General features: G+C 37.7%; 1 protein-coding gene across 1 annotated transcript in view; it reads right to left on the bottom strand.

Moving 5' to 3' along the window:
* Positions 1–27,325, bottom strand: part of LOC140158892 (cytosolic carboxypeptidase 1-like) — an 87,591-nt gene that overhangs the window by 25,329 nt on the left and 34,937 nt on the right. Inside the window, exons 10-20 of the mRNA XM_072182159.1 lie at positions 24,313–24,420; positions 19,929–20,719; positions 18,392–18,532; positions 15,652–15,739; positions 14,599–14,755; positions 12,998–13,230; positions 11,711–11,867; positions 9,177–9,357; positions 8,164–8,293; positions 7,561–7,683; positions 5,844–6,020 (exon numbers count right to left, since the gene is read on the bottom strand). Coding sequence (XP_072038260.1) covers positions 5,844–6,020; positions 7,561–7,683; positions 8,164–8,293; positions 9,177–9,357; positions 11,711–11,867; positions 12,998–13,230; positions 14,599–14,755; positions 15,652–15,739; positions 18,392–18,532; positions 19,929–20,719; positions 24,313–24,420 — 2,286 coding nt within the window. The remainder of the gene's footprint in view (positions 1–5,843; positions 6,021–7,560; positions 7,684–8,163; positions 8,294–9,176; positions 9,358–11,710; positions 11,868–12,997; positions 13,231–14,598; positions 14,756–15,651; positions 15,740–18,391; positions 18,533–19,928; positions 20,720–24,312; positions 24,421–27,325) is intronic.

A 27,325-nucleotide genomic window follows, 5' to 3' on the forward strand; every position in this document is an offset into this window, starting at 1 on the left:
TCGCTGTTGAAGTGACATAATAATCGGATTAATACACGCGGTATCTATGCATTGATGTACTTGCGAACAAAAGGGCTATATGTATGAATAGATGCGACGGGATTACCTGCGGAATTATCTCCATTATATATATTATTAGCTATTATTCTATTAACCCTCCTCGTCCTTGCCCCGGGTCCTTGCATCTTCTCTAGGTTAGGCGGCTTTTATTTGCACAATTGGACGCTCAAAGCACCAGGTTGGTGCTAGCGGCTACCCAAAGATGTCCGACCAAATCCTCACCATGACTTGGCTACTTGGATTCGTCTATAGGCTAATTGTTGCTGTTTTGTATTTTCATTGTACCTCAAGCAGAAAGCCTTATCTGCAATAGCTGCCCTATGTACATGTTGACAATTGCATTCTGTATACATCTATCTAAAAAATATTACACCTGGCAGCTATTGCAGATAGGTTCTTCTGATCCTAACTCCTCGACTTGTAATCCCAACACGGGTTCCAACACTACATTATGATCATATTTCAATTATAATGGCGATCAGTGTTCCCTCTAAGGATTTTAAGGGGGTTAAGGGATCTAAAATGAAGCGTTTATTATGCGTTTAACAGTATTTTTTGTGGGACATGAGAGCACATCAGACCTATCGAATTGCATTCTGAATAATGAAGCATGTCTTTCTGATATCAAATAATTTTCATTTTTGAAAATCACAATATAATACAAATTTTATGACAAATTATAAAAATTTGATATTTTTCAAATTTTTGATATATAACAGTCCTCGAGTAAATTATATAAATCTAATGACATATTCTTAAAGTGTATGTAGCAGGGAGGAAAAGCCGACGGTCAATTGAAAATTTTGACCTTTCATATTGAAGATATGGATTTTTTCCCAAAAGACCTAATTTTTTTGGTGTTTTGGGAAAAAATCCATATCTTCAATACGAAAGGTCAAAATTTTCAATTGATCGTCGGCTTTTCATCCCACCTACATACACTTTAAGTATAAATCATCAGATTTATAAAGTTTACTTCAAGTACTGTTAAATATCAAAAATATCAATTTTAATGATTTGCCATAAAATGTGTATTAAATTGCAAATTTCAAAAATCAAAATTATTTGATATCAGAATGACATTCTTCGTATTCAGAATGCAATTCGATATGTCTGATGTGCTCTAATGTCCCACAATAAATACTGTCCAAACGTTCATACCCCAGCCCTTAATTTGACCATTTATCAAGATTTTTTGGGGTCAAAGATATCAATAAATGGTCAAATTAGACCGAAAAAGTCATGCGTAAGGCCAAAAAATAAATGGTTTGATTGTCCATAGATCACTTTCAGAAGTTGGGTTGGTTGATTAGGAAAAGTTTCTTTTTTTTTTTCAAGTAACAAAAGCATAACGTGAAGTACTTGTTTGTATGTTTGTATGTAAAACACTCACTGACCACAGAATTTCCAGCAAAGACAAATTCAAGGTAAACCCTACTTTATTTGACTTGTACTAGGCCTAAAATGTTTTACTTTTGACTTGTGTAGACGCTGAGGATGATATACGAAATATTGGAACCCTAAGCCAGGTACGAATGGACAGGGGAAACATGCAGGAAATGTTATTTTACAACATTTCTAATATATCTTTATAGTTGGTAACCCACGCTTTTTATAGCGTGGGTTTGAAGGGTTGGCAAGGGTGGGTTTGGAAAATTTCTGCTTAAAATGTGTGTCCAAGAAGGGCGGGTTTGAAAGTCGGCAATTGTATTCTGAAAGCTTACTATAATTTCCGATTGGGAAAAGTTCATGAATTTTTGGGAAAAATAGTAAAAAAAACCCTTTCGGTCAGGAATGCCGAGATGGTCAGTCGGAAGAGGACAAGCAAATTTTTTGGTCTAAATTGAGTGCCATATTGCCTAGTGGGAACAGTAATGGTGAGACTACCAGTGTTGGTATGTTTATGTATGTATCGCTAATATAAGATTTTTCAAGAGTGCAACAAACATTGCTCATTTCAGCTACCTTTAAACCATTAAGGGGGTACTACGCCCATGGCCAATTTTATGCCTATTTTTGCATTTTTCTCAAAAATTACAGCACATTGGTGACAAGTAAGATATGTATATTATAGGGGCAAGGACTACAACTACTGTACTGAAAATTCAGCAACTCAAAGCAAGTAGATATTGATTTATTAATCAAATATTGGTTTCCCTCATTTTTGACTGTAACCCCACAACTGTTGTCTGTACTGAAATAAAATTTACAGTGCAGTAGTTGTAGTCCTTGCCCCTATAATATACATATATTACTTGTCCCCAATGCGCTATAATTTTTAAGAAAAATGCAAAAATAGGGACAAATTTGGGCAAGGGTGTAGTACCCCCTTAAACTGTAGGTTAAAGTTTCACATTTCATCAGGAGGAAGGTTAGCTTTTGGAATTGTGTATTGCTGTCTCTGGGGAACTGGTTCAACAAGTGACAACAGGATGATGCTAAGGTCCTGCCAAGTGTTGCCTCTTCCTTCCACAGATCTAGTCAGGGTTGCCAAACCCCTGTAATTTTTAGCCCAATTAGGTGACTGAACTGTCATCCCACATTTCAAAATGGTCACTGTCATTTTGCATCTTATTGGGTACTTTTGGACCATTTAGGAACTTGAGTGGAAAGGGAATAAGTTTCACCGAAAATCATGTAATTCTTGACAAATAAACTAAAAATCAGGCTCAAAATGCCATTTATTGATTTCTGACAACGGATATAGGCCACCTCATTTAATATACTTAATACTAGTAAATCACCCATCTTTCGTGGTTTGTAAATGCACAGAGTTTGGATTTAATGGTTGGTAAGTTTTAAATAAAATCTTAGCATGTTGTGGCCATTGGATGATTACATTGCTGAAGGTGTCAGGGGGAGTAAGACCCCTCCTTGTAAAGAACAAAATTCCCCTGAACATAACATGACGACTGCACAGTCACAACAAAAATATATCCATATGACTACTGTTTTATAATACACAGTAAAAGAGTCTCACTGTAAGACTACACTGACAGTAAAAAAGCCAAATGATCACCCTCCCCAACGTAGATCTACACAGTAAAACAAATTCACCCAGTACCTGATCTATGACTTATTAGATCTCGGGAGGTAATCAAGTGACTGGGCTCAAACCCCGTTGAGTCTTGATATTTTCGCTCTCTCAATTGATTATCAATTTGCCCAAGTTTCATAAAAATATAACTATTGGACATACTTTGGTCAATTTGTGTGACTTTTCAAAGAGTTGCCGCCCCAAAATTGGTTGGCAACCCCGCTTCTAGTCAGTTTCTATGAATTAGCCTACAGGGTGATGATGGTGGTGCAGGTGCACAGAGGAAATACACACAAGATAAAATTAGCTGCTTGAGGATTCTGACGGTGTATATATTTTTTTTGAAATGCCGAATGAATAATAAATAAATAAATAAATAAACATGTGATGCAGCAAATTTATGTACGTACACATCGTCGTTGGGCAGGAAAAACCTCCTATGTGTCATTGGCCCCTGAACATGTTTAAAGCAAAACCACATATGCAACCGGTTGGCAATTTTGTTGACATGTTGCTTTCATCGTGTAAACAAAGATTCAATACAGCAGTATCATGTAACACATCAAAAGACAAACTTCCATACATGGGCATAGTTCAACACACTTCCATAAAATTAGCATAGTTCAACACACTTCCGTAAATTAGCACAGTTCATCAACTTTCATACATGGGCATTAGGCCAACAAAAAAAAAAGGTTTGTCTCACGAACCCGCGCGCATAAATATGTGAAAGCGATACAGCGCGTTTGTCTACGCGCTGACCGCCTTTTTAAAGTTTTTTTTTTTTTTTTTTCCCCCCGATTTTTCCGGTTCCCGATAGTTCGACCAACGTAGTAAAAATGAATTCCTCAATGTCAGAAAACCATCGAAAATGTCAGGCAGCGCGTATGCCATTAGTGTTGCAGATAGCCCGTAACCCACAACGTAGCCTCAGTCTCGCTAGTTTCACGCCATCCTTGCAACGGCACGGAGCGTAAAGCCGGCGAAGCAAAGTGGATGCAATATAAAAGGACTTAGCCTCACGGAGAACTCTGCGATCGAGTGAAGCCATGTTGTTTTCATAAATTTTTGTATTTTTGTAGCTGTTTTTAACGAATTTTTTACCGTTTATTTCAACATGATTGTTCGTGATTCGTGATAGTTAAAACAGGGGGACTGTGCTGAGGAATTGGGCACTGCATCGGTGCGCCCGATTCGGTTACTCTGAATGCCCTAAAAATGAGTTGGTGTCGGGGCGAAGCTGTAACCCGTATTTTCCGGCATCGTAACTTTGTATTTTGCACTGATTTTTAATAGTGATCAGCTCTAGGAAGGCAAATAAAATACAGTTACAGAATATTAACATTGTAAATTTGTTGCTTCTCTTTCATTGTAAGACCACTTGTAGTTTTCCAATACCTGTCTTGTGATTTTCATTTGTCTCAGGCTAAAAAAAAACAAAAAAAACGCATTAGCATAGCTTCTAAACCAAAAAAAAAAAAAAAAAAAAAAAAGCATAGCACTTAGCTTTTTTGGCAAATGTTCGTGAGACAAACCTTTTTTTTTTTTTGGCCTTAGCAAAATGATACTTTAGCAATTTAGAACATTTAGTGAAATTGCTATCATAATATAGTCCTGGTTTTCATGGCAGATGGTCAGGCGACATCTTAATAGTGAGCAATTTGACCACTATTTAGCCATGTAAATTCAAATTCAATACATGCAGACATGACTCAGCACAAAACAATTGTTCAAACATAATGGGTAGTGTGTTCATTTGCTTCTGATTCATTATCTTGAATAACTTACCCCCCCCCCCCAAAAAAAAAAAAACATGCCGGACCCTACTTGGAAGGTCCATCCACCCTGCAATAGAACAAGGTTGTTTTTCAATCACCTTATGGCTAAATTAGTAACTGGGAACACACTCACTACACGACCGACCCTACTTGGAAGGTCCGTCCACCCTGTAGTTGGAACAGGGTTGTTTTTTTCATCACCTTAAGGCTAAATTAGTAACTGGGAACACACTCACTTACTACATATGGGGGATGTACATTTGTGGTATTCAATTTCATTCCATCAGATGGGATTGAACATAAAAAATTGAAGAATTCAAGGGTCAAATAAGAAATAAGACGTTTCTTACATGTTGTAGGTAAATTTTTACAAAAGGAAAATGACACCACAATTATTCAACCGGGGAGGAGGGGGGCAACTCAAGTTTGGTTTGAGTAGGGAGGTGCCGCTGTTTATCTAAAAGTGCACCACATTGCTATAGCAATTTTCCAAGAAATTTGGACCCATCGATCACTACACCAATTTAACCAAATTTCAAAACATTACCCATCCATATATCATAATTGAACTTGAAAAAGGGGTCATTGATATACCAAATGGCCAAAAATGTGACCCATGTTTGCAGTACATCCCCATATGTACCGAGCACATGCACACAAGGTCTTAGCCAGCCATACTCTGCCCGTCTTTAAGACGGGCTAATCTAATTTTAGACGGGTAGGTTTAATGGATTTTACAGATGTGACAGCTCTAAAACTGATGATTTTAAGGGTATATGAACTTGGGACTAATTCAAAGTGACATGTAAAAGGCCAAATCAGGACATATTTGAATCCAGTGACCCTTCCATGGGTATAGACAAATAAATTTGAGGATCAAATTTTGGTATAGATTGGAAGGGTGGTTTCTGATTTCTGGCTAAGACTCTGCATGCACACATACACCCTTGACTGGGTATTCAACATACATCATAACGTCCTTGACTCAGTCCACAGTATGTAGCCTCCATGGTATACGACCTCTTCACTCCAATCTCTCGCCACACAACTACTCTGGCCGTTCCTTCCTTGTATTTTTCCACAGTGAAACTGCAGGATTCAAAGTGAAAGCTAGGTGCGATTTGATTGAGTATCCTGGGCAGGGTCTGTAATGGAACAACATTGTACGTACAATTTACAACAACATCATTGGAAGGTATTTTTTACAAAAAGCAAAAAAAATCATTTAAGGTAGATGGTCAAGATATGTTCATATTGTATTTTTAGTCCTGTACCAAAATAATCTTGATTCTCAAGTTTCAGAGATGCCACTAGGTTTTTGTCAAAATAATGGAAAATAACATGGGGCTCTGGGGGCTGGCCCGCCAGTGGGGTACAGGGGCAGCATGCCGGTTGGGAGCAGGGGAGGTAAAGCTGGAGTATTTTCAAAAAATGTTTTAAAAGGGTCCAGCCTTTGTTATCAACCATTGTTGACTTGTTTTTGGACCTCCAATAGTTTGCTCTTTTAGCAAAAAAATGTAATTTTTTTACCAAAAAACTGATATTTAAAAAAAAACCACAGAATTGTCTGGTTTTGACCAAAAAACAGAAAAAAAGCAGCAAAGTTGCATCTCTGAAGTTTTTAGTTAAATTGCACTAGCGCTTTAAATATTAGAAGCAAAAACATATTCACACTGGTCTATAAAACAGTATGGGTGTAACCACCATGGGGGACGAGGCTATCACTTTTTTGTTCATAACATAATGGAACATATTTCAGGCATAAAGTTTCACTGATATTGTGAATGTGCACTTTCCTCTGATGTCAAAATATCAATTTTGATAAGACAAAGGTGGATGAGGCTGTTGATCTTGTCACACATCTTTGATACTGAACTTGCATACCATTAGATTTTTTTTTTTTTGGGGGAGAGGAGGGCATGGGGGTTTAAGTTGGGGGAAATATTTTTAATTTCCAATTTAAATGTATACCTTTATAAAGAGTTGGGTGGGTGCTTTTTTTACTCATCAGTGAGGCAATTTTTTTTTGTCTCATTAGTGGGAGATTTTTTTTTTTTTTTCAAAACACTCCCATGCCTTCACCTGCAAATCAAATGGTGCACCACTTAGTCAAGTGTAAGGTAGGGATATAAACTAATAGACTGAATCTATCATATTTGATCACAATCTAATTCTTGATCACCTACAGTATTTGGCTATTAATCTTACGCCCCCATCTCCAGTGGCATAGATTTCTTTTTGACATTCGGGTGGGGGGATGGGGTTGGAAAAAATTTCTTGAAGTATAGTGAATATAGCACCTTTTGGCAACATAATAAGTTTATGGTACAAATGTGTGCAAAACATGCACACATTTTTGCCACATTAAAGCTAAAATGGTGAAATATGGTGCAAAAGTTGAACAAACTTGTTGCGAAGAGCACAGAAATGGGCACTTTTTAGGGAAAATGGTCAATTTGGTCAGACACCCACATACAGGCATCAACATTGGGGGATGATTGTATGGACCATCCCCATCATCAAACTACTGGGGGATTCTCCCCCCCCCCCGGGTTTACGCTTATGCCAAACTCCTTAGGGTGGTATGGTTAGAGGTGCCCATGGTGATGCTCAGTCCATTGCAGGGGAAGCCTCAGGTTTTTTGGCCTTTGAGAAGGTTAGGGTTAGGTGATTTTGCTTCCATACCAGAAAACTGTTGTCTTCATCTTTCGCTGCTGCCAAGTCATCTGGGTGGTAAGACATCATATAGCTGTTTCCATACATGAAGACATTCTTCTTACGAGAGTGCCCATGAAAATCACAGAACACCTAGGGTTAAAGGTAAGAAAATAATAATGCAATGAAATATAGTATTCAAATGGTATGTAAATTAAGATAATATTTCAGGTTTTTTTTATAATATCTTCTTTGCCACCTCTGTTTTACATATAATTTAAGGGTTTAGTAAATTTGATAAAATTAAGCTGAGTTAAAATGATAGGATGGGAACTACCACATACACAGAGGCCTTCAATTTTATTATAATGGTTCAATTTCAGCAATGTATATAGTAGGTACATTGTTGCAATCACTGTTTTAAGCATTCTTTTCTCACTACATTTCCTCTTTCTTAAAATACTTTTTTTTTTTTTTTTATGCAAAACAGTCAGATTTTCTCCACTTCCTGAAGCACACAATTTTTGAATTTTCTCTAATGGGATTCAGGATGTGGGACTCAATTGTAAATATACACAACCTTTGTTGGATTTAGTAAGATTAATAAATCAAATGAATTCCATGTTAACTTACAAATGGGGATCTGTCTTTCTGTTGAAGGTACTGTAGTAGTCCTTTGTAGTGATATATGGTTGGATGTACAACTGGGTTAGGGTTAATCCACTGCCTGTTCAAATCCTCACCACTCAAAGAACATCTATGGCTGTACAAGGAGTGAAAAAGGCACTTTATAAGTACAATTGCTGCTTTGTATATGTGTTGTAGGGGTGTGTGTATGGGATGGTGGTGGGTGTGTAGGGATGCATTTGTAAAGACCTGGCAATGAGGACGCACAAACAAAAACATCAGAGCAACAGAGGACGTCAGCGGTTCCCTTTACCTACCCGTGTATTGAAAAAACAATACATATAAGACCATGTGTCATTTTGCGCTGAAAGTTCACTGTCAGTTGGATAGTAAAAAGTCTGATGGGTCCCCAGGTAGGAGCTTAGCCTTGGGTGTGAAAGGTCCTTGGTTAAATACTAGATAGGAGAAAAATGAAGGTCCTCCATAACAATATATAAATTCGGAAGCGAAAAGTTCCGCACACCAGAGAAGCTTTTCTCATCTTCTCTGCAATTTTAGGAGTGTCCTTGAGCAATTTCATAGTTGATTTATTCTAAGAGCAGTGCCCTATTGTCTAATACAGCTTAGCCTACTGGTGTGCATCAAAGTAGAATAGCTTTCAATTGAAAAATGAATTATGCTTCCTAATGCACACCTATTATCTAGTAAAAAAACCACCATAATCTAGCCTCTTCTCAGGTGTAAGCCCGCCCCTAACTTGGGAATGGAATCCCTTATCAAGGTGTTGGTGTTGCTATAAATACTGCATCAAAATTATCATATGTCCTATATTTCAAAATCATCTCAAGGAGAATTCAAGGATCATTGTATTTTATGGAGTTTCTGATTTCTCAAAAGATTTTGAAGTCATAATTTCTCACAAATATCAATTTTGGTCATAAGTCAGTCGAGTTCTGATTCAAAGCCCATGATATGTCCTTAGTCCTTATATTTAAAATAGCCCTCCCCACACTGCATACCTGCCATTGATGACTCCATCAGGGTTCAACATAGGTACAACTTTGAAGATGTAAGTTCTCCTCAGTAGTTCTGCTGCTGGATGTTGGCTCATTAAGAACCTGAGAACACCTTTCATCACCCATGAACTATTTGATTCTCCTGGATGAACACGAGCCGACAAGACAACATACGGTCTACTCCCTACAAGAAAAAAACAACAACCTAGTTTATTTGTTGTACGTGTTTGCAGCCACCTGACCATGGTCACGATGATTTGGATTATGTACACGCTGCCTTAACCACAAAAAATCTTACATTAGGAAAACAACTGCACAAGCATGCATCCCACGTACGCCATGACGCAATCACCCTAAGTCATACACAGAATCGCTGGTATTAACTTGATTCCTTGCCCCTATAATACACAGAATCGCTGGTTAGCAAAATCCCCATGGCTACCGGTCGGTGATCTTGTACGTGGCATGCAAGGGGTCTCGGGGTCAATTCCTGAGAGTAGCAAGTGACTTCTTTGCTCATCTTCTCTCCTATTTTTTTTCCTTCTTTGCCTTCGACAGCAAAAACCATGGGCAGTGTTAGGGTTATAATTCTATTTGTTTTTCTTTCACCATTACAATTCTAATCTTTTTTTTTCAAGAAAAGCTCAAACAAATGTAGCATTTTTGTGACCCAATCTGATCTACTCAGGCCAAAGTTGGAAATTTTGAAAATTGAGTTACTACCATTACTAACTTGCTTAGTACATACAATTATTGATGTTGAATCCCCAGGTCTCTTGAATAATTGGTGGCAAATTTATGAACCTTTTAAATGGCCATTTTCTTGTGTTTTTTATTGTTTTTCTCCTCACTTTTTGCCTATATCTCAGTTTCATTAGTGTCAACTTTAGCCTGATTGGCAGATCTGGTCACATTTATACATTCCAAATACATAGCTTTGCTTGAAATAGTATGACCATATTGACATTTTGTTAGGATCCTCTTTCAAGTGAAAGCAGGACTTCAAAAGCCCTTGCAAAAATATAGGAATAATTAAAGGAACATTTTGAATGAAAATATAGGACAGCGGAGGTCAAGTACAGTGGGTATCAAAGACAGCCAGTAACTTTTGCTATGGGAAAAGTACCAAATATACTTTAATTTTTGCATGATGTGTGCATTAGGGAACAAACCAAAAGATCGATGACGTCCTATAAACGAAACTAGTTTCGTTTAGGGGGGAGGGGTTAAAAATACTCGATTCTCGCTATTACGCAATAAGGCGCCGCCAGCGGTTTGCGATGTAATCGTGATGTATCATGGGAAAATCGTGATGTATCATGGGAAAAGGTCGACATCAAGTCCAGCATAATCTGAATATTACCATGCTATTACATAGGAACACGTGACAATATTTTTTAGTTTGTCAATATAACGGTATTACACGCAAATCGATAGAGAAAAAAATTAATTGTGCACATTTCAAATCACATTATTAAGTATTATTGAGTATCGATTCGCGTGTAACACCTTTATTTTGACAAACTAAAAAATATTGTCACATGTTCCTATGTAATAGCATGGTAATATTCAGATTATGCGGACTTGATGTCGACCTTTTCCATGATACATCACGATTACATCGCAAACCGCTGGCGGCGCCCTTATTGCGAATAGCGAGAATTGCGTTCGTACAAAAACATCGGTCTGAAGAATGTGTCATTATTATTATTATGTCAAAATTTTCAACATTTCATTATTACGTTTCTGGCAGGGAGGGAGGGGGTCGGCTGAGAAACGAAACTAGTTACGTTTATAGGACGTCATCGATCTTTTGGTTTGTTCCCTTATTGTAGACTGGTATGATGTCTATAAATACTAGACTAGGCAAAAAAGGCCAGTAAAATTTACCCACTGACCTCCTGAAAAACTGCACCCAAAGTGCACATAAATTTTACATAAAATTCACTAGTACAAGTGAAAAAACATGTTAATTTCCTAAATTTAGAAGAAAAAAAAGGAATTATAGGCCATTTTGTAACAATATAGGAAAATATAGGAAGATTTAAAAATAAAGGAAATATAGTGCTGCTTGAAGCCTTGTGAAAGGGACACAATTTGCAGTGTAAAAACAGCATGATATTAATGTTATATACATGATTAAATTTTTTTTAAAGCGCAGTGATTTATAGTGCGCTACGCACAGGCACAACACCTAGACATTGATCCACAACAAGCCTCAGCACACTTTACAGGTTGTCGCTGACCACTACGGCCCCACATCATTTCATAAACCATTTATCAACAAATCAACAAATTAACCATCACAACCAGGATCAGCTCCTCGAGTTTCGTACGGGTTACAACAAGACAATTAGCAGCAAGTTCCTTGTCCAGGGGAATTTCAAGCTATCTCAATTTTTCCACAAGAGCATATTGGTACTGCCAGGGTTCAAACCCGCAACCTCTCGCACCATAGTCGAACGCCTTAACAATTGAGCTAACTTGACTGCTATATTATCAAACATAGCAGTAACACACACACATGCAATACTTACTGAACTCATCGATACCATCCTGGTCTAGTGACATGGGGTTAGCGGTAATGGTTAGGAGTTGTAGCGAATTACCACCTAGCGATTCACACAAAGTATGTCTACGGTAATATATATCACTTAAATCACACAGACCTGCTTCCAATTTGGCAAGATGTACCTACATTGGTTATTATACAATACAATGGACAAAATGATCTACGGTTAATTTGATTTCACATCAACACACATTGACAGTAGTTGTTCTATAGGGTCCACAACTTATAAGTTCCCCCTAAATACTTTTTAAAATAAATCGCAAAATATTTGACGAAATGCAAACGTGTAAAAGAAATGTGTAGTCCTATTTGTTTTACCCCTGTGGACCAATTTATAGCGTCACACGTCATAATTTGCGTTCAGTCACAATGGTTCATTATGTAAAACAGAGACAGTTTTAAACAATGTTTAAAAGTTGCATCTGAGTCCATAGGAGTCAGTTCTCAAACAATACAGTAGGCCAGGCCTAATCATGTGTTTGATAAAGAAAACCTGACTGCTATGGACTTTCAAAACAGCCTCATTTCTTACACAATTAGGCATTGTGACTTAACGCAATGATGCGCGTGGCGCTATAAATTGGTCCACAGGGTAAAACAAATAAGGCTTTTTACATTTCGTAAAATATTTTTTGACTCATAAGTTGTGGACCTATATAATCAAATGGGAGCACAACATTGTACAAACAAGAAATGTAAGTCGCAACTTATTTCTTGTAGCGTAACTAAGCTAGAAAAGACAGTCACACCTTGGTCAAGTGATAACAAACAAAACAGATGAGAGGCTGTCATCTTTTGAAAATGCCACTAATCAGTTTCTGCCCAATTGTTCAAATATTTTGCAATTTTTTCTACACAATATGCCCAATTTTCATGCCCAATTTGAATTTCTTTTTTTCCTGCTCAAAATGTTAGGCAGACCCCTCTCTTCCACATGAAACACATTATCTATTTTGAACTCCATGCACACGCCACCACACCCTTCAAATCTAGTTGTTGTGTCACAATAAATACCAGAAGACCCTTTAACCCTATGAGAACTACATGCCGATTGGCCAAAAAGAAGTTTTCATTATCAATTGGGCCAATCAGCAACAAGGTTAGAACAATTTCACCACACAAAAAATTGGGGTGAATTATTTGCAGAGCTCCATTCTGATTGGTGATTAAAGTGAAAATATCATTTAATTGACCAATCAGAGGCAATGTTAGATCAGCAGGTAGTGCTCAGGGGGTTAATAACCAAACTCACCTGAAGTGTAGTATACGTATAGGGGAAATGATAGGCTATGTAGACGATATCATTGCTGTGATTAAACGTCAGATTAAAAGCTGTGGTATAGTAATTTTTGCCTTTCTTTCCAGCTGTGGCTGCCGAAGGACGTGCATAGTGATTCTTATAGTAGCAAATATCTTCACCTGACCTCTTCCAGCCTGGGCTGCCTTCCATTGCTTCACGTACTGAGTAGACAACCGGTTGCATACCTGTATGTGAGATCATGGTATAGGTGTTAGGGAGTGACAAACTGTCAACTTCTTTTCAAGATAACTTTTCAAACTTGTGATAACAAATTGCACCATACTTTTTGAAATTGATGTGTGATGTCATTTGAGAACAAAGAATTAGAGGTCAACTAGAATGATTATAGTTTGAAAATTGTACCTCAAATTTTTGAGTGCAAGATGGGGTATGGCTTAATTCACAGTATGTTTCGCTTAATTTGTTATCAAAACAATCAGTTCCTTTGGATGCAATTTCGTATTGTAAACTCCAAAAGAAACACTCAGTTTCAAATTAGGTACATCGCTGATCGGCAAAAGTCGACTTGGGCTATGCATGTTGGGATACTAAAGAAAGCAAAGCTGTAAATTCATGTGCCAAACAAATTTGACAGCTTTTCTCCCTTTTCTATCCCAGCAGGCATAGCGCGACCAGCAATATATCTTATGATACAGACATGTGCTGTTCTGCAACTGTTAAGTTGGAATTATACAAGTACCCATTTGACAAGCATAAAACTGTTCAAGAGAAATAACAAACAATGCACAATTTCCACCTATGCGGTGTGGAGCAAGGTGACCTAGCGGTTTAGTTATCAGATTCAAGATTTCAAGGTTGTGGGTTTAAGTCACATCACAGCAAATGTTTAGTGTCCTAGGGCAAGGTACTTAATCCTGCTTGATTCACTCCACCCAGGTGTACAATGGGGAGCTGTTAATCATACAGGCGCTGTTGTTGTTGGCAGTCACATGGTGTGATATGTGGCAGCAGCATCAATGTAACATGCTTTGAATAAATTTCACTGCCTGTATTCACTTCTGAACTGATCAAAAACTTGATAAATAACAATCTCTTTCTTACATTACACACATGTTCTACATCCCTCTATAAAGACATGCTTTCAATAATGTGTAAAAGGGATGGATTTTATGATGATGTAAATAACGAAATGGTATGCCAATATTATGACAACATAATAGCAAAGATACCTTGGTGACAATCAGTTGCACACAATTTATGTGGTTCATATACTATATCATACCTCCTGGAATAGTGCATGATGGGAAATATGGAAGAAGGTCCATAGCATAGAGATACATCAGATTAACTTTGTGTATTTGACCCTTTAATATCATATTGATAAATGGTAACTCTGTAACACCTTTATACTGTTCATGCAGGTACAGCTTCAATTCTAAAGGGTAATTTCCAGTGGCAGCATTCTCATAGTAGACTTTGAATGTCTGTCTTACTGTCGTACAACCACCACATCTTCAAACTTGTTCACAAGGATGAGAATGCAAACCACTAAATGAGCCCCGAGAACAATCGTATACAAATGGTGAACATACCGAAGTTGAACTGGCTGTTGATCTTTAAACAGTTAATGATGTTAAACCTATACTTGACACATGCTCGGGTGTTAGACACAGCAAAGTAAAACCACTGATGATGATGATTGGTGTTTATGTCGGGATTTAGCAGTAGGTCATACTCATACTTGCGAATCTATAGGTGTAAATAGAAAAAAATTAATATTTAGTCAAGTTTGCAAAACAAAATAATGTTATTGAATTGAGCAATATGAGGACAAAGTCAAATTTGTGATGCGATCAAGCGAAATGAGTCTGATGTCGATCAAAATCTCATTATATGAGCCATTCTCAGAGCTTTATTTTGCTGAAAATCCCATCATAATTAGACTTATGGTTCCAGAGATATGGCCCTTTTAGTGTTGTGCAGAACAATAGCATACAAAGGAGTTGAATACTATTATTGATTATATCTCAAAATCAATATTCCCGACTTCCGACTCATTTTGCTTGATCGCATCACATTTACACTCTTCTCACAGGGAATTGAAACATGGGAGTGTTCCATCCTTTGGAGGGGTTGCTAAACTGCTGCTGCTTGCATGTACAGAACGCCATGCTGGTACATGTTTATAAATCAAGTCTCAAAAAGTGTAGGGTGTTTAAAACCCTGACTCTCCCAATTTGCCCAAGTTATCAATACTTAATATTGGAAACTTCTAAAACAAGAGAAGTTAGCCATCTATGGTTAACTTCTTTCCATATCCCTGTCCCGTCATATCCGGATGGCATCCCTTGAATTTAGTAGCCTCTGAGCACTATTGGGATTAGCCTGGCTTCGGCCGAATGTTATAAATAAATAAATAAATAAATAAATAACTTTAAGTATTTTTATTTCTTTTTTTTTATTAATCAGTCGTCCACAATCTGAGCAGAATTCATTGGTTAGACATCTTGTGACGCTTGATTATTCACCACAACAGTCAAGATAACCTAAACATATTATTTTAATGAATTTAAATGCTGCCTTTTCTCACCATAAAAGAGCTAACTTTTTCTTGTTATCATTTCCTGCTCTTGAATTGGACTTACTTGGATTGCTTGTCGCAGATTTCCGCTTTCAAACAGGGAGTTGAAGTTTAACGTACAGTTGTCATCCTCCTGACCATTTGCACTCTCTCTGGAATAAAAAAAATGTATATACTCTTAATTCAGTACTGCCCTATCATGCAAATAATATAAAAATAGCAATGACAACTGCATTATGTTTAATACTGCTGTGTTAGCAGAACTATTGGAATTATTTTACACTATTAGGACACCCGCGCGGTCCCGCTAGATGAGTACATGGGGGCGTTCACTAAAACATAAATTACTGAACAGGTAGAATCATTGAAAAGGTAAATTTTATTTATCTAAACCTGCCCCTCCTTAGGCCCACATTTCCTATTTAGCTTCTTCATTTCTTTTTAGTTTCTTCTAGGGGCCAATTTTGTTCCATTTTTCTTATAATTTTGCTGCTTAGCTTGTGATTTCTTTCTTTCTTTCTCCGTGCGTGCGCATCAAGTGGCATGTATGCCGACGCACTCACGACAGAGCGCTTTCCGCTAGACATGTGGACGTGTTGGCTGGCATAGCCCATAAACAAACAACCACTATATATTTGCCCGAAAAAACTCACTTTTTTACTGATTTTGGAGCCAATTCTTGACCATTTTCAACCAAATAAAGTTTAAACAGGTTCCCATACAGGGTGTCCCAGAATGATTTGTACCGTGTTTGCAAAAATAACTAAAAATAGAAGACGGGCAGTGTATCTATTTTTGATACCAGCATTATAATGTTGGATATGTCTCCTACCTATTCTGTTAATTTCAGCACGCTACCTTTATTTGTTTTGGCGTGGCATGCAATAATGTAAAATCGATGAAAAACGACTCGCATACCTTTGAAAAATGGCACGATACGATGAAATGAAGAATGTGGGATGTTTGGCACAGCATTTCGACGACAACTACTGTTGGGGTTGGGCCTTAAAGCTTGCCGGACAGCTGCCATGTTCGCTCTAGTTCTTACAGTCTTACGAGCACCTGAAGCTTCACTCTGCCGATTCCTGACAGTTCCGTGCTCGTCAAACTTCTTTACGTTATACACTATCGTCTAATGAATCTTCTTTGCGTCTCAACATAGCTGCCGGTTTGCCAGTAAGTTTTTGAAAGAAATCCACGCTGCTGTACAGTAAATTGAGGAGCCGACTTTTCTGTACCACAACCAATTCGATCTCTGCAAGCATTTCAAATGACATGGACCTCACACCATTACAATAACTATATTTAAAACTACCGCCAAAGAGAGAATTGGATTAGGCCACAAATCCTTAATTCCATATAATGATTGCTTCAGTAACGTCATAAATAATAGATAGATATCGGCTATTTAGTGGAAATATGAACAGGGCACAACTAAAATACCTGCATAACTTTTTCCAAATAAGTTTGTGCTGAACGGTTAGTAATGTTACAGATTTTCAAAATAGGTTGCGTTGTCAAAACTTAGAATTCATCATTTTTACGCAATCTTCTATAACTTCGACTAGAAACGTCAAATTTTTAAAAACTAAAAAATCTGAGAAAGCTAACTATATGTAGAACTTAAAATGCAAAACAATATGACCATTCAACATGCCCTTCATACCTAAAAAATTCCATCTTTCCCGGTACAGATCATTCTGGGACACCCTGTATATTCCTTGATCTCCCGTATGAATTTGGCGACATTTGGATCGAAACTGACTGAGCCTTTTACATACGGCACATACAAATTTTCGCTATTTATAGTAAGATTATTTTAGGCCACAAGTAACAAGATAATGTGTCCAGTAAGGCCTCAGTATCCATAGGCTGTTCCTTGTGGCGTGTGCCCTTGTTCGTGTTTACTTTTTCCCATGTGACCTGCCACACATGGGAAAAAAGTAAACATGGAACAAGGGCACACGCCACAAGGGAACAGCCTATGGATACAAGGCCTAAGAGCACATGGGCTGGAAAGTTGAACATTTTTGGGGAAAGTGAATAAATTGACCAATATTCCTGAAAATAAGCTTTACAGTGATTGGATGCAACCCACATTTTTTTTTTTTGAAAAGTTCATTGAAAGCATCTCTAAACTAATTTTGCTAATTTTCAGTCACCAAATAGACACAGAACTTCAGTTAAACTATTAACACAATTCTTCCATTTTTTTAGTTGGATTTACAGTGGCCAAGGAAAACAGACAATGTATACTTATAGTGTGAAGTTTCTGGTTCCAAGAATATGTTAACAAACTCTGTAAACTTTAAAATAACATGTTTGTGCTGCTCAGTCACCAAATAGACACAGAACTTCTAATGCATGCAAAAGTTGAAAGTGCCATAGCTTGAGGCTGTTTCTAAAGTTTGGCTCCAAGCATATGTTTTGCAAATATAAGTTTTGATCAGCAGTTTGAACAGAGGGAGAGAGGGGAAGGAGGGAGGGAGGAAGGAAGGAGGGAGGGAAGGAAGGAGGAGAGAGGGTGGGAGGGAGGGAGATAGGGATGGCAGGAGGGAGATAGGGAAGGAGATAGGGAGGGATGGAGGGCGGGCGGGACGGAGGGAGTGAGGGACGGAGAGGGATTGGGAGGGACAGAAAGGGGTTATGAGGGAGTCAGTTTTGTCTTTACTAGCCATGTTTATAGCCCTTCATCAAACATTTTCAGCCCAAATCACAAGTCAAATCTTTCAATATATCTGTTAATTATTGCATTTCCAGGGGAACTATACAAAAAAGTGTGAAAATCTTCAAATATTGTTTACCTGCGCTTGGCAGAGGACTTCTGTCTGGTTGGTCTTGCTGAGCTCTCCCTGTTTCCTGTTGCACTGAAGATGTCATAGACAACTTTATCTATAATCTGATCTGTGTGTACAGCTCTGTCCATATCCGCAAATATCATCTCTCTAGGATAAAACATGGTATCATATGTTATTGTTTCTCTGGAATGGGTGATGTCAGATTTGGTATCAGACACAGAGCAAGCTAATTATTATTTATTCACTTGTATCCTTGATCAATATAATTATCAAACTGCACAAATCAGTAAAATATTGACTATATGACCATCAAAAAAGTATTGCATGCTTTCGCATTCTACACCAAATGACCCTTAGTTACATCACAATCCATTGCATTCTCTAGAAGCAGCTTTAAAACAGTTTTGGAAAATGACCTCAAATGACCCTTAACATGTGACTTACAATATACCTTATATTATACCCACCACTCATAGACACTTGTGTTAAATTCTACATGGACAGAAATCTAACATTTGGAAATGGGAGGATTTCTAGCAAATTCAACTGCCCATATTCCTGAGTACCTCTGAAAAACCCTAACCCAAGGACCATTCAAGATTCTATGAACATGTATGATCATTTTGAGCAATTTTCGAAAAAAACAACAACTTTGAAATACAGAAAAAAGTTGAACTGGTTAGTGTCTCCATGAACATTCGATCAGGCAACACAAAAAGGAAGCAATAAATAAAATTTTACATCCTATAGAAAAATTATTTAATTTGTGTACATCGTGGAACATTCAACTACGCTTGTTACTCCGCGCCTAACCATATAAACTCTATGTATCCATATTAGCGAGACTATCTGCGTACAACAGCTTACTACGCACAGCCATGCAAAGAGTATGTTCCACAAAGTACACAAATTAAATAATTTGTCTATAATGGCCCTTGTCCAAGTTTACCAAAATCCATTGAATTATGATGAAATGGGAAAATGTGCCCAGTGACATCTGAAATTGCATCATCACAATTAAACCTTTTTTGCATTGCCTAAATGCAAGACCTGTTGCCATATAAACATGTGAGGGGAAGATATTGAATGGGGTAATTTGCTACAGCAGCCAATGAAATGGATCTGTATATCATGACCTGATTCACTCAACCAATTAGGGACCATTCACAAACACTTATAACGGGGGGCCTGATGCAAAAAAAGGGGGCTGTAATTTTATCCCTCTGAAGGGGGGTCTTTAAAAATATCACCTTAACTTTTCTCATATGACATGAGTTTACACTCTATGGGGTTGACATTCATTTTCATGGCCAAAAAGGGGGGCCCTGAAAATAATTTTATGTCCAAAGGGCAGCCCTGAAAAAAATGTGAATTTTTTTTTGCATCAGGCCACCCTGTTACAAGTGTTTGTGAACGGTCCCTTAGACTACCATTTTGACATGAATTACCATACTTGTATACACCCTAGGCAAAATAAGAATTCTGACAGCCATTTATATAAGCACAAAATAAATCTCTAAATTCAATTTTTAATTAATCTTACCTTTGAGATCTTTGCTTCTTATCAACTATTAGACACCGTGGATGCTTTGGAGAACTAAAGCTGCACATTTCTGGGTGTGCAATGCTCTGAAATGTCTGCACTCTTTTTGTTTCGGTCATCCATTCACCATACTCCTCTGGTCCGACGTCTTCCAAATTTACACCTCGCAAAGCTAAGAAGATGCTTTCATTCTCTTTAACATCTGGAGTTCTCATCTCAACTGGAATCTGGGATATCCTTAACGAGGAGCCCAATAAGTCCCCATTACTATCTAAACTACTTGAGTTTGATTTGATCTTTTTGGTTTTCTTTTTCTTTGGGCTTCCACTTGATGATGAACCGTTCCTTGAAAGTACGTTTCTAACGGACGTTGCTGATTTTGACATCTTGACATGTTTATGCGGTGATTTTACTTCTCGCAGCTGTGGCTGTGATCTAGAATGTTTAGGAGATTGATTTGGACTACCTGTAGCCACTGTTCTCTTTGTCCTTCTTGTTTGCATACCAACTAATGGCACCTGTTCACTACTACCGCTAGCCTCCATACTTGTACCAAGCTGCATACCACTAACATTCAGAACAAGATTCTGCATCCTGGGTGAAATTGGATGACTACCGCCAGTTAACGGTGCACAGAGTTTTAATTCTGGTAGACTAAGACTTGGTTCTGTTGGTGAAGCTAGGGATGACTTGGGAGGGGAGTCCACTTCTGCTGTAGGGATTCGAATTGTAGAGAAAGACTTTTTCCTATGAATGGCATCTTCAAAATCACCATTAAGGTCTTGCATTTCCTGAAAAGACAAATAATACTGATTACTGTTAAAGGGGATATTTTTGTGCTCGATTTAGTGTCGCACTTTTCATGCAGCTAGCATGAAAATAACAATGCATGAGTCGTGTATAACTAGTCAATGTAAGAAAGCTAAGAATAAAAAATTTTAAAACCAAAGAAACCATTCAAAATTGAAAGTGCAAAAAATTAATTGTGCGAAAATGTACACTTTTACAGGAATATAAATTGGTTCTTGAACGTCTGCCTGCTTTTACTCAAGCCTTCTTTTTTTATAACATTGGGCAGGGGCTTCCAAGTTTTTGTTTTTTGAATATGGCCAATTTCTTGAGTCAGACAACTTGCAATCTCATTTTGCAATTGCGTCATATGTGTCTCCCTGTTCCTGAGTAGCCTTGCAATCCTACACGATGAGCTCGCGACCTCATTTGGGTCACTTGCACCAAGTTTATAAGTTGAATTTAGATAACACTTGGTGACATTGCCATAGCCTTGTACATGGTGAACAAAATAAAGCACTAAAACGACTAAAATGGTCTTTTGCTACAGACAACCTAAAATGTCTTTTTCTACGGACGACCTAAAAACACAAGTAGTACACTCAGACATAGCTAGGTAAATAATTTCAGCAAAGTCTGTGTGAATACAAACTGTCAAGTGGTCAATATTTTGATCAAACTCTGCAGACAATTTGGTTACCGTGACAATTGATGCCTGGTGACTGGAGTAAGTGTACACACTTTCAGAAAGTAGACTCACCAATTGAACCATGGACTAGAGGATATTTCAATATAAGTGAAACTTAAATCCAAAAACGATTGGTTAAGCCACTGAACAAAATGTTTAATTTCTTGGCAAAATCTTTTCTGCTCCTGGTATGGGCAAAATGAATATCTTTGACTTGCTAATGATAATTACAGCAGTTATAAATGTTTTGGTGAACTCAGAGCAGATCAAACTCCAAAATGAAGGCCATGGCAATAATAAACTTGTTGCGCTAACACTTGGCAAAGTTTCTAGGTCAAATTTAGGATGGTTAATTTTATTCAAATACCAGGCCAATCTTAACCTTAGTTGCCACACCTACATAATTATTATGAGCACCGTATCACAATGGGTTATACCAGCTGAATCCATACAGCCCCTATGGGAGACATGATCTTAATTTCCAAATGGAATCACCCATTCAGGAAACCCATTTGATATTCACAATCCCTGTGTGAAAGAGAAAGATTAAGGTCATGTCTTCCATAGTGGCTGTATGGATTCAACTGGATCAGCTCAACCCTACATCCAAGTTCAAGCCTGTAATGTATTTGAAACAGACACACACCCCTTTATATGCCATACTTCCCCATCCCCCATCAATCAATGTTGAGGTCTTGAATGTCTGCTGCCGACAATACAGTGGCGTGCGAAAATGGGGGTGGGGGAGACAGGGGGGCACAGCCCCCCACTTTTGTTGGTCATTCGGGGGGAAATCAGTCATATGGTGCCCTACGCCCGCACCTTACACTCCTAATCAGACTCCATTCGGGGCAACTGAACAACCTGTCCCCCACTTTCAATGTGCTGCGCACGCCACTGCGACAATAATTTGCTGTACTTACATGGGGGGAAGAGGCAAGCAATTGATGTTAACATGTTGAAGGTGTAACAACATTATTTTCCTTAATTAGAGAGCTACTAGACTGCATTGGGCTATTCCAGTTGAAATCCATACACCCCCTATGGAAGACATGACCTTAATCTCCCACACAGGGAGTGTGAATTTCAAATGGAGTTACCTGAATGGGTCACTCCATTTGAAATCTACAATGTCTCCCATAGGGAGATGTATGTATTTCAAGTGGAATAGCCCATTATAGAAAGGTTAGAATATTCCATTCAATTGAGGTCATCTAAACCCACAAGGTTTATACTCTGGTATTTAATTAGGTATCATCTAGATGTTACCTAAATTAAAATTACAATAATCCCCAAAAGTGTTGAATGTTTTTAGTATGGTAATGTACCATATTCATTCCAATAAGCCCAGGGTGCTAAACAAAGTCATTTGGGGTTTTTTTATAAAAGATCCCTGAGACATATTCTAGTAGCTTTTCTGATGCAGAAAATGTATTGCAAGTTTACACAGGACTAGTCCTCCAGCTATTACACTGTTTCAACATCCTCTGTCACTTCAACATTAACCCTAACAGTCATAAATACCACAATGATAACCACGGCGCATGCATGATTCCCAGGTGATGCGATGACACAATCAGACTAAGTGCTATATGCTCAGGGAATCGCTGGCCAGGCCAGCGCAACCCGTGTCGCTACTGGCTGGTGATTGTGCGCTTGGCATGAGAGGGGTCTAAGGTTCGAATTCCGGGGGTAGTAAATGACTTCTTTGTTCATCTTCTCTCCTTTTTCGTTCCTTCTTTAATTTCTGATAGCAAAAAAGTGTCAGGTATTAGGGTTAATGTTACCCTTTAGCAAATTGAAAATACCCTGGGTGGGCACTTATTGGGCAAAGGGCAGATTAGAACAAATATGGTAAATGGACTCCCATTCCCCAATCAATGTTGACTCCAGCAATTGTGCACATGCATGTCTAGTAGTACCCAACATTGACTGCATGGTTGCAAGGTTCAGGAACCAGTTTAGATTGGATACCAAAGAAAGAAGCATTTCACATAAGGGAGTGTTCATATAAATACTTTGGTGGGGGGAGGGTGGAAAATATGGGTGGGGTCAAAAAAAAAAATTTGGGGTCCTAAAAGGGGGGGATCAAAAAAATTTGAGGGTAAAATTCCGGGGTAAAACGTACGAGAAGGCATTTACATTCAAAATTTGTGCGTGCTCCGCGCGCATGAATGTTAAGTATTCAATTGTGTACTCTCAAGCTTCAAATCAACAAAACGTATGCACTTTACAATTTGGGTGTAACACTATGACTCCAATGAGTAATAACTCCAAACGGTAATTTTTAGCTAATGAGTTAATGAACGGTAGGCGTAGATCCCGGGGGATGGGGGGATAAATCCCCCCAATATATTTGATAGGGGGATGGTCCATACAATCATCCCCCCAATGGTGACGCCTGTATATGGGTTTCTGACCAAAATTAACCTCATATTTGGTCATTTTAAACTAAAAAGTGCCAATTTTTTGGCACTTCGCGCAAATTCACTCCAGTTTTGTACCATATTTCACCAGTTTAGCTTCAATATGGCAATTTTTTTCCGCATTTGTACCATAAACTTATTTTGTTGGCAAAAGGTGCTGGATTCAATGGACTTCAAGAAATTTTCTCCAACCCCAATGTCAAAAAAATATCTATTTCTATGCCACTGTTAATGACGTATATTTTTGGTTTCTTTTTTAGGATATGAAGTGGGGATCAAAAATTTTAGACCATAAAAGGGGGATAAAAAAAAATCCAACCTTTTTTAGGGGGGATCAATTTTTTTTTTTTGTCTGAGGTTCCAACTTTTCCAACCCCCCACCGAAGTATTTATGAACACTCCCTAAAAAAGCCATAATGCAATGCAAATTTTTCATGGGGCTCCAACAAACTTTGTTGATCCCATAGCTTGAGAAACTAACCTCATCATAATCAGTCATTTCAGGGAAGAAGTTGTCATACATGGCTAAATCTTCTGCTGTCCTGGGGTACCTCTTGATGGACAGGCTTTCCTCTGCTTCTGCTGACGCCTATAAAAGAAAACAACCACATTCATACAAAAAATTAATATGATGAAAATCTATGACAAAACCTCACAACATTATGAATTCAATTTATTGACCAACAGATCTACCGTAAATGTTCGCCTAATGGCGCACCTGGGCTCCTTTGCCTTGGGGTAAATTTCAAGTGCAAATATAGAGCTCCCTCATGAAATCCCAACAAGAATTAAGGTTCCGTGCCCTTATATGCTGGTGGGAATTTTTAGGGAGGGCACTTTTAGGTTGTTAGGGAGTAAGGGGGAAGGGTAAAAAACTGTGATTTGTAAAAAAGAAGAGTAATGCATTAATGCTGAAAATGATTAGTATTTAACATTTCATGATTACGTTTGGACAAGGAGAGAGAGGGTTGGTCTGCTATAGCAAATCTAGTTTATAGGACGCTGTTGTCAATGTTTTGGCTTACTCCAGTAAGATTTCTTTTTAATTGCCTACACACATTTTGATTCGTTTGTTAGTGTTTGCAGCCAAATTGTTTTCTTTCAGGAAAGAAGAAAATCAAACCATCTGACAAACAAACACACATAAAACACCAGGGCAAAATTCTGATTTTATCAAGACTTTGTGCACAAAAATCTGAGGTAGCACTGGTACCTTTTTAGACTTACTTTTAGTATCCTACAGTCTGTTTAGTCTGAAGTACAAAGTACCGACGCGGACGCACACATTGTGCTGACTTTGAAGGCACGCATACCTGCAGCAGAGATGCAGCACTGTGCACTGTTTACGCGCTGTGTATGTGCGCGTTGTCACCTTGTACTTCAGAGTGGACAAACTGTATCACAAACAAAGAAATATGTTGAAACATAATTGCTACTCTGCTAGTTCAGTGTAGTATAAAGTTCCATGTGTGATGAAAAGTACATGCCATTCCCATTCCCTTTCCCTTCCCCATGGGGGGGGGGGCAATTCCCTCGGTCAGAATTCTTTCCCCTGTTTCCCCAGAAAAAATTACAAAAATTCCACTTTTGTGGTAATTTATGCATAAAATTAGTTGATTTTTCCCCTGAAATTCCCCCCCTCCCGAAAAAATTGTTGACGCCGTCACTGAACTGAGCAGCATCACTTTGTAGTAAATATGCCTTCACCTAATGTAGCTCTAATTTTTGAGGCTGAACTTTTAATTTAAGGTACCGACATTTAAAACACGAAAAATCTCAAGTTTACCATTTCGGTCTTTGGGAACGTTTTTTGGTCATTTAGCATCTAAATCATCTAGTTTCATCTGGTAGCCTATTGTTGGCTTTTAACATGTGTTCTAAATATAAGAAAATTCTGCACATAATTAGCTATCAAGGGATCATTACAAAACTACCTCTTCTTTAGATTTTGGATCAAAATTTTCAGACTGCAACTTCTTTTTCCAGTAAGCCTCATCCCCATATAACTCATCTTTTTCAAAGCCAGTTAAGCCTACATAACTGTGTAAGTTAGTGGTATTTATCCTCATGTAAAACATCCCTGCAATATATATGTGACATAATCTGGTACGTAGGGGCCAAAGGCATTAAATTTGAGATTGAGATGGAGTAAAAAACAATGAAACACATAAGAAAATACATATCACAAACATTTTTAGAACTAAGCATGCAAGACCTTCGGTGTTTTTTGTGCATTTTTATATTATAGCCTAATCTTTAAGGTAATAATTATATTAATTCAATTTTCAAAAATGCCTCCTTTGGCCCCCATGGAGCAGATCGTTTCACATAAAGGTGATCAAGCCTGTCAAACACTACATGGATATAATCAACTGGTATGGTAGCATTAAAGTATTTGTTTGGGTGGGTAAACAGATTACGCTACACAGTCTAATAAATGTTCAAAAATAACATTAAATGATGTAACATGAAATCACATGTAATTCTTGAAGTGACTCAATTAAAATCACATTATTCACAAGCAATTTTCTGTCTAGACTGTTACATAATCTAAATATTATTCTTTTCACATGACATGTATTTCATATTAGGGATTGATTACATTTTGGTATTGTGGATAAACCGTTTAAACACCTTTTTTGTCACAAGTGAGTCTGGTATTTCAAAACTTGAATAATTCTCTATTTAAAGTTGGTGAATGCACTATGCAATTTATCATAATAGCTCATAAATCTCTATACACATGATCTAAACTGGAACAAAACTTTTTGGAATGATATTAGATGCGGTGGATTTTGTGTGGCGATCATTTTGATCTTGGTTCAAGACTCAAAAGCGTGATCCAGTTAACAAAGTGATAGCAAATGGTTCTCTTCTCAATTTTGCAAATGTATGTGGTACAAAATATTATATATACTTTACCCACACACATGTCTGTCAGATAAGATATCTTACTCTTCCCAGAATCCTTTGCAACATGATACATCACCTCATTTCATTAAATGATACTCCTATACTGCTCCAAGAAAGTATCCTTACACTTGGAAAAATAATCACAATTTCTGAACTGAACCATATTGTGGTAACTTTGTTTTTTAAATAGATGCACTTTCTAATCCGGCACATTTTGACACCCCATTGAATCCAATGTGACTTCAAGAAGCAAAGTTACAAGCATTTGATTAGACGAAGGTCCAGTTTTAAAAGTGACACACTGGCCTAGTCAAAACTCCACGGACTAGACATCTGGTTTTAGAGATCGTAAATGGCTAATTTGTGTGTGCCTTTAATTTAAAACAAAAGGAACAAAAGAAAACTGAAACAAAAGAGCTGACAAATAAAATGCAAGTTATGAAAAGTACAGAGAAGTAAAAACTGAAATAAATACTGCTTTAAATAAGGCTTCATTGAAGAAACTGTGTAGTCTCTTTGTTGCGCTTGTTGGAATCTTTTTGCGCCTTGTATAGGCCAATTTGTCACTTTTAAAATGGGAC

The sequence above is a fragment of the Amphiura filiformis genome, chromosome 8, assembly GCF_039555335.1.
Source record: "Amphiura filiformis chromosome 8, Afil_fr2py, whole genome shotgun sequence".
Taxonomy (NCBI): domain Eukaryota; kingdom Metazoa; phylum Echinodermata; class Ophiuroidea; order Amphilepidida; family Amphiuridae; genus Amphiura; species Amphiura filiformis.